Source organism: Oncorhynchus nerka, linkage group LG14, assembly GCF_034236695.1.
Source record: "Oncorhynchus nerka isolate Pitt River linkage group LG14, Oner_Uvic_2.0, whole genome shotgun sequence".
Taxonomy (NCBI): Eukaryota; Metazoa; Chordata; class Actinopteri; order Salmoniformes; family Salmonidae; genus Oncorhynchus; species Oncorhynchus nerka.
Window position 1 is genome coordinate 17,289,413 of NC_088409.1, and position 9,019 is coordinate 17,298,431.

The 9,019-nt window shown below is 44.0% G+C and overlaps 1 protein-coding gene across 1 annotated transcript; it reads right to left on the reverse strand.

The window, feature by feature from the left end:
- LOC115115284 (CKLF-like MARVEL transmembrane domain-containing protein 8) lies at positions 1-8,047 on the reverse strand. The gene is made up of 4 exons (XM_065027090.1): positions 7,644-8,047; positions 1,577-1,750; positions 619-738; positions 1-360 (listed from the first exon to the last, which is right to left on the reverse strand). Exons 1-4 carry the CDS (start codon positions 7,773-7,775, stop codon positions 274-276), a joined length of 513 nt encoding a protein of 170 aa, XP_064883162.1. The 5' UTR covers positions 7,776-8,047; the 3' UTR covers positions 1-273.
- Between the last annotated feature and the right edge of the window lie 972 nt (positions 8,048-9,019).

The following is a 9,019-nucleotide window of genomic DNA, read 5'->3' on the forward strand; positions in this document are numbered from 1 at the left end:
AATAGAATAGCCACTTTATTAGCATCAGTCATTTTCATTCAAATTTTTTTTTTTAACTCATGAGTGAATAAGAAGTAAAAACACCACTGAGGTTCAGGGTCTGTCATTCCAACAGATGAAACACACCATGACTCCAAAATAACAGAAATATAACAGAAATTAAATATAGAAATGCATTCCAAAAGGAGTGGTTATTACACTTAACCGTGTGTACTTTTCAAGATCCTTCATGCGCTCCATAACGGATATACTTTAGCTGTCCTTTGTGATTGGTTATTGTTCCTCTTCCCTCGAGCGCCAGAATTTAAAACTTAAATATGTACTTCCTGCATAGCAGAGCGTGACCAGGAAGGCAAAGAACTGAAAAACAGATGGATGAAAACATTCAAATTCAGTACAATACTGGGTATGAGTTGAGTAGGCTTAAATGGACCAAATAGACATCATTCTGGATGGTACACAGTGGAATCATACATCTCTTATCTGACTTGTATGCATATATTTAGCATTGTAATATTGTATCATTTAAAATCGCTGTAATCATAAATACTCAGTCATGTTTGTGGTACATTTTAAAAGTTAAATGTCTGTCGGGGAGTTCTAAGGTGGTTTTCTTACTGTGGATGCTACCCAGCAGTTGTAGTTATGGTGTCCCTTAACAGCATGGCTGATTGAGGCTGCGTCCACTGCTGCTAACACCACATACATCACTGTAGCACTACTGTTGAAGAACAGGCCCTGTAGAACACCACATACATCACTGTAGCACTACTGTTGAAGAACAGACCCTGTAGAACACCACATACATCACTGTAGCACTACTGTTGAAGAACAGGCCCTGTAGAACACCACATACATCACTGTAGCACTACTGTTGAAGAACAGACCCTGTAGAACACCACACACATCACTGTAGCACTACTGTTGAAGAACAGACCCTGTAGAACACCACATACATCACTGTAGCACTACTGTTGAAGAACAGACCCTGTAGAACACCACATACATCACTGTAGCACTACTGTTGAAGAACAGACCCTGTAGAACACCACATACATAACTGTAGCACTACTGTTGAAGAACAGACCCTGTAGAACACCACATACATCACTGTAGCACTACTGTTGAAGAACAGACCCTGTAGAACACCACATACATCACTGTAGCACTACTGTTGAAGAACAGACCCTGTAGAACACCACATACATCACTGTAGCACTACTGTTGAAGAACAGACCCTGTAGAACACCACATACATCACTGTAGCACTACTGTTGAAGAACAGACCCTGTAGAACACCACATACATCACTGTAGCACTACTGTTGAAGAACAGACCCTGTAGAATGACAACAACAGGATTCCTGGCTGTCTCAGATACTGTAGGGTAGTACACATTATAGAAGACTTGGTTCATCTATTTGCTCTCTCCCCCAAAACTATCAAGGAAGTTACCTCCATTGGTTTTCTGTTACATAAATAGTCCACAATTATTAAATTACTAGATTTATAATAAACAACCTTAATCACTCAAGTTTCAAATAATGCTGTATTATGTGTCGTAGTATGTGTCGTACCACAGTTGTCCAGGGGACCTGAGGGATCCTGTTGTAAGCCATGGTCAGGTAGATGATGAGGAAGATGACCGTCAGGACCCAGTACAAGATGGCCACAAACATGACCCACCCAAAGGCAGACACACGGAAGTACTCTGTCCCTGCTATCAGCATCCATACCAGCAGACCAAACACCTGAGGGGACAGGGAAGCATAGAGCCAGCATTCCAAATGGTATCCTATTCCATTTATAGTGCACTACTTTTTAACAGGGCCCAAAGGGCTCTAGTAGAAAGTAGGGCACTATACAGGGAATAGAGTGCCACTTGGGATGCAGCCATAGTCAGATATGGCTGTACTCTGGTGGTGTCTACTTTATGGTGTATTTAAATGCATTTGCTCAAATCAAATTTGTATTTGCCACATGCGCCGAATACAACAGGTGTAGACCTTACAGTGAAATGCTTACTTACAAGCCCTTAACCAACAATGCTTTAAGAAGTTAAGAAAAAAAGAAGTGTTACGTAAAAATGAGAAAATAAAAGTTACAAATAATTAACCGGCAGCGTAAAATAACGAGCGAGGCTTTATACAGGAGGTCCCGGTACAGAGTTAATGTGGAGGCTATATACAGGGGGTCCCGGTACAGAGTCAATGTGGAGGCTATATACAGGAGGTCCCGGTACAGAGTTAATGTGGAGGCTATATACAGGGGGTCCCGGTACAGAGTCAATGTGGAGGCTATATACAGGAGGTACCGGTACAGAGTCAATGTGGAGGCTATATACAGGAGGTACCGGTACAGAGTCAATGTGGAGACTATATACGGGAGGTACCGGCACAGAGTCAATGTGGAGGCTATATACAAGGGGTCCCAGTACGGAGTCAATGTGGAGGCTATATACAGGAGGTACCGGTACAGAGTCAATGTGGACGCTATATACAGGAGGTACCGGTATAGAGTCATTGTGGAGACTATATACAGGAGGTACCGGCACAGAGTCAATGTGGAGGCTATATACAGGAGGTACCGGTACAGAGTCAATGTGGAGGATATATACAGGGGGTCCCGGTACAGAGTCAATGTGGAGGCTATATACAGGAGGTACCGGTACAGAGTCAATGTGGAGACTATATACAGGGGGTACCGGCACAGAGTCAATGTGGAGGCTATATACAGGAGGTACCGGCACAGAGTCAATGTGGAGGCTATATACAGGAGGTACCGGTACAGAGTCAATGTGGAGGCTATATACAGGAGGTACCGGTACAGAGTCAATGTGGAGGCTATATACAGGGGGTACCGGTACAGAGTCAATGTGGAGACTATATACAGGAGGTACCGGCACAGAGTCAATGTGGAGGCTATATACAGGAGGTACCGGTACAGAGTCAATGTGGAGGATATATACAGGGGGTCCCGGTACAGAGTCAATGTGGAGGCTATATACAGGAGGTACCGGTACAGAGTCAATGTGGAGACTATATACAGGGGGTACCGCACAGAGTCAATGTGGAGGCTATATACAGGAGGTACCGGCACAGAGTCAATGTGGAGGCTATATACAGGAGGTACCGGTACAGAGTCAATGTGGAGGCTATATACAGGAGGTACCGGTACAGAGTCAATGTGGAGGCTATATACAGGGGGTACCGGTACAGAGTCAATGTGGAGACTATATACAGGGGTCCCAGTACAGAGTCAATGTGGACGCTATATACAGGGGGTACCGGTACAGAGTTAATGTGGAGGCTATATACAGGGGGTCCCGGTACAGAGTCAATGTGGAGGCAATATACAGGGGGTCCCAGTACAGAGTCAATGTGGAGGCTATATACAGGGGGTCCCAGTACACAGTCAATGTGGAGGCTATATACAGGGGGTCCCAGTACAGAGTCAATGTGGAGGCTATATACAGGGGGTCCCGGTACAGAGTCAATGTGGAGGCTATATACAGGGGGTCCCAGTACAGAGTTAATGTGGAGGCTATATACAGGGGGTCCCGGTACAGAGTTAATGTGGAGGCTATATACAGGGGGTCCCGGTACAGAGTCAATGTGGAGGCAATATACAGGGGGTCCCAGTAGTCAGAGTCAATGGGGTCCCAGGCAATATATACAGGGGTCCCAGTACAGAGTTAATGTGGAGGCTATATACAGGGGTCCCAGTACAGAGTTAATGTGGAGGCTATATACAGGGGTCCCGGTACAGAGTCAATGTGGAGGCTATATACAGGGGGTCCCGGTACAGAGTCAATGTGGAGGCTATATACAGGGGGTACCGGTACAGAGTCAATGTGGAGGCTATATACAGGGGGTACAGAGTCAATGGTACAGAGTCAATGTCAATGGAGACTATATACAGGGGGTACAGGAGTTAATGTAGGCTATATACAGGGGGTACCGGTACCTATATACAGGGGGTCAGAGTCAATGTGGAGGCTATATACAGGGGATCCCAGTACAGAGTCAATGTGGAGGCTATATACAGGGGGTACCGGGAAACAGAGTCAATGTGGAGGCTTTATACAGGGGGTACCGGTACAGAGTTAATGTGGAGGCTATATACAGGGGGTCCCGGTACAGAGTTAATGTGGAGGTTATATACAGGGGGTCCCGGTACAGAGTCAATGTGGAGGCTATATACAGGGGGTACCGGTACAGAGTCAATTTGGAGGCTTTATACAGGGGGTACCGGTACAGTCAATGTGTGGGGGAACGGTTAGTCGAGGTATTTGAGGCAGTATGTACATGTAGGTAGAGTTAAAGTGGGCGGCAGGGTAGCCGAGTGGTTCGAGCATTGGACTAGTAACTGGAAGGTTGCAAGTTCAAACCCCCCGAGCTGACAAGCTACAATTCTGTCGTTCTGCCCCTGAACAGGCAGTTAACCCACTGTTCCTAGGCTGAATTTGAAAATAAGAAGTTGTTCTTAACTGACTTGCCTAGTTAAATAATGGTAAAATATATATTTTTTTAAAGAGTTAAAGTGACTATGCATAGATTATAGCCATTTGATTAGCTGTTCAGGAGTCTTATGGCTTGGGGGGTAGAGGCTGTTAAGAAGCATTTTGGACCTCAACTTAGCACTCCGGTACCGCTTGCCGTGCAGTAGCAGAGAGAACAGTCTATGACTAGGGTAGCTGGACTCTTTGACAATTTTTAGGGCCTTCCTCTGACACCGCCTGATATAGAGGTCCTGGGTGGCAGGAAGCTTGGCCCCAGTGATGTACTGGGCCATACGCACTAACCTCTGTAGTGCCTTGCGGTCTGAGGCCGAGCAGGTTCCATACCAGGCAGTGATGCAAACGGTAAGGATGCTCTCGATGGTGCAGCTGTTGAACCTTTTGAGGATCTCAGGACTTTTCAGTCTCCTGAGGGGGGAATAGGTTTTGTCGTGCCCTCTTCACGACTGTCTTGGTGTGCTTGGACCATGTTATTTTGTTGGTGATGTGGACACCAAGGAACTTGAAGCCCTCAACCTGTTCCACTACAGCCCCATCGATGAGAATGGGGACGTGCTCGGTCCTCCTTTTCCTGTAGTCCACAATCATCTCCTTCGTCTTGATCACGTTGAGGGAGAGGTTGTTGTCCTGGCACCACATGACCAGGTCTCTGATCTTCTCCCTATAGGCGGTCTCATCGTTGTCGGTGATCAGGCCACTGTTGTGTCATCAGCAAACTTAAAGAGGGTGTTGGTGTCATGCCTGTCCATGCAGTCATGAGTGAACAGGGAGTACAGGAGGGGACTGAGCATGCACCCCTGAGGAGACCCCGTGTTGAGGATCAGCGTGGCGGATGTGTTGTTCCCTACCCTTACCACCGGGGCTGGGCCATCAGGTAGTCCAGGATCCAGCTGCAGAGGGAGGTGTTTAGTCCCATGGTCCTTAGCTTAGTGATGAGCTTTGAGGCCACTATGGTGTTGAACGCTCAGCTGTAGTCAATGAATAGCATTCTCACATAGGTGTTCCTTTTGTCCAGGTGGGAATGGGTAATGTTGAGTGCAATAGAGGAAGAAGCATATATTACAGGGAGAAGCATATATTAAAGGAAGTAACCTATATTACAGGAAGAAGCATATATTACAGGATGTAGCATATATTAAAGGAAGTAACCTATATTACAGGAAGTAGCCTATATTACAGGAAGTAGCATATATTACAGGAAGGAGCCTATATTACAGGACGTAACCTATATTACAGGAAGTAGCATATATTACAGGAAGTAGCATATATTACAGGAAGTAGCCTATATTACAGGGAGAAGCATATATTAAAGGAAGTAGCCTATATTACAGGAAGAAGCATATATTACAGGAAGTAGCCTATATTACAGGAAGTAGCATATATTACAGGAAGTAGCCTATATTACAGGGAGAAGCATATATTAAAGGAAGTATCCTATATTACAGGAAGTAGCCTATATTACAGGAAGTAGCATATATTACAGGAAGTAGCCTATATTACAGGAAGAAGCATATATTATAGGAAGTAGCATATATTACAGGAAGAAGCATATATTATAGGAAGTAGCATATATTACAGGAAGAAGCATATATTAAATGAAGTAGCATATATTACAGGAAGAAGCATATATTACAGGAAGTAGCCTATATTACAGGACGTAGCATATATTACAGGAAGAAGCATATATTATAGGAAGTAGCCTATATTACAGGAATAAGCATATATTACAGGAAGTAGCCTATATTACAGGAAGAAGCATATATTACAGGAAGAAGCATATATTATAGGAAGTAGCATATATTACAGGAAGAAGCATATATTAAAGGAAGTAGCATATATTACAGGAAGAAGCATATATTACAGGAAGTAGCCTATATTACAGGAAGAAGCATATATTATAGGAAGTAGCCTATATTACAGGAATAAGCATATATTATAGAAAGTAGGTTGACATTATGTTCATTTTCTCCAGTTACATTTCCTTGAACAATGTTAAATAATTAAACCTTCACTTCAGTGCAGTGTTCAGGACAGTGTCATGCCACCATCTGTGATAAACCATCATGCAGGTCATACAGTATTGATTCCCTCCATGAATTCTGATGGCAGTTATTGTGAGAAAGATGGTAAATGCCACTGCCATAGTGATTTCAATAAATTATTACATCAAACTTGGACACAAATATGTTTGTGTTGTAGTTAGGACATCACTCTCCGCAACTGGATCCTGAACTGATCCTGAGGATTGGCAACAACACATCCACTACACTGACTCAGGGGCCCCCCAGGGGTGTCCTCAGTCCTCTGCTGTACTCCCTGTTCGTCCACAACTGTGTGGCTTTGCACAACACCAACTCCCTCATGAACTTTGCTGACGACAGCACGGTTATAGGCCTGATAACCAACGACAACGAGTCAGCCTATAGGGAGGAGGTAAGTGAGCTGGCATTGTGGTGTCATGACAACAACCTCTCCCTCAAAGTCAGCAAAACAAAGGAGTTGATTGTTAAGTTCAGGAAGCAGAGGTGGGAACATGCCCCGATCCACATCAACCGGACTGCAGTAGAGAGAGTCACTAGTTTTAAGTTCTTCAGCGTCCACATCACTGAGGACATGTCATGGACCAACACCACCACAACTCTTGTCAAGACGCCACAACATCATGATGCCCCTGCACCATCAAGAATGTCCGGACAGGTTGCATCACGGCCTGGTATGGGAATTGCTGCCACAAGGCCCTCCAGCGGGTGGTGAAGACAGCCCAGTACATCATGGGACCATGCTCCCACCCAAACTGTGCCTGAGGAAGTCACGCAGCATCATCCAGGACCCCACACACCCCAGCCACAGTTTATACACTGCCCCCCATTCACACCTTCTCCAATACACGTGTAAATATTGGACTATACTGTAAATAGTGCTTTCTTGAATTATACTTATGCTACTATAAAATGTTTATTTTATTCTACTGAGCCATTTAATTTATGTTCGTATTCTTATATTTTATTATGTCATATTGTTGTTGCATCGTCGAGAAGGAACACGCAAATAAGCATTTATTTGGACGATGTATACTATGCGTATCCCGTAGCCTACATTTTGAACGTTGAAACTTGACTACTTACTATTTCTGCGAAAACGAGGAGCCCCGAAGCAGTGCGAAGAAACTGCCTGTCGTAAACCAGAGTAGAGTTGGAAAAGTGTTCCGTGCTACTGCTTGTAGACGTTATCACAGTGCGCGTCGCTGATCCTTCCATTTTCAATATCGACCTACCGCTTTTGGATCCTGCCCCCCTGAATTAAGAACAACTTCTAAGGAAGGTGGGAAAGATGGCAATGACGCGTCTTTCCTGAGTAGGCAACAAGACATCTGCGGAACTCTGTACATTTGTGAAACAACTCGTTTTTGTTTATTTTAGATAATAATATCTATGACCTGTCTGAATGTTATTCATAACATCGTCATAACAAAGCCTACTGTATGACTTTGGTCAGTTAGGCCTATACCATTCCCAAAATGTCACTGAGTTGAGAGTGGTTGCATGCTTTTTGATGATAGGTAAATCAGGCTGCCAGAAAGTATTGCCTTTTCATGCTCGTATGGTTGGTAATGTTTTGCATAGGGTGCTTTTTTTTCAGAGGACCCGAGCAGGAACAATCTACAGCCAAAGTCGGAAGAGAGACCAAGCCAGTAGAATGCAGATTGCAGTTTTGAAACTGCAGTAAAAGTTCGGTAACTGCAGTCGGCTGTGTGATTTCGGGTGCAATAGTTGCTGCAAACTGCTGTTATACTGCACTCTGACTGCAAACGTTTTTCACACGGGAAATGAGAGCTGGTGGAGTCTCACTTCTAAAGGAGTGCATAATGCAGGTTAGCTGTGGATGATTAATTTACTAAACTGTAGTCGCACCTTTGCTCAAACAGATACTGTACAGTGTGCCTTCAGTTAAGGACTGTCCTAGACCCGCTGGGGCTTGTCCAATAAGGACCATAGTCCTGGCCTAATGTACCTTCACTAAACCAGACAGTTGTTGATGTAGTTTTCAATTATTGATTAGTTACTACTCTCTCCAGTTAGAAACTCGATATTCATCACCATGTCCTCAGTGTGACAGTAATAAATGTGTTCTGTGGTGGTGTCTAAACTGTACCAGCAGATGGCAGCATATAGACAGACAAAGATCATGGGGAGAGGCAAAGGAAAATGTGAAAACAGCTCGGGGCTTGTGCATAGTCTTAACAACCAACATAACAATACTCGAAATAGGTGATGTAATTGCATCATAACAAAAGTACATATTATACACGTGTTAATAATGCTAGAAATATAAGTATGGACACTTAAATTCAACCTGTAACAAACTGAAGGGGATTGCATGGCCAGGTTGAGAGAGGCATTGTGTGATAATATATTTTCGTATTTTTAAACTAGGCAAGTCAGTTAAGAACAAATTTGTATTTACAATGACAGCCTACACAGGACAAACCCATACGACACTG

Excerpts from the sequence above, each read along its gene's own strand:
- LOC115115284 (XM_065027090.1), bottom strand. The coding sequence starts at position 7,775 with ATGGAAGGATCAGCGACGCGCACTGTGATAACGTCTACAAGCAGTAGC. Across the intron at positions 1,751-7,643 it reads TCCTCGTTTTCGCAGAAATA|GTGTTTGGTCTGCTGGTATG; the intron begins GTAAGTAGTCAA and ends CTGTCCCCTCAG. Across the intron at positions 361-618 it reads ACTGCTGGGTAGCATCCACA|TTCTTTGCCTTCCTGGTCAC; the intron begins GTAAGAAAACCA and ends TCTGTTTTTCAG.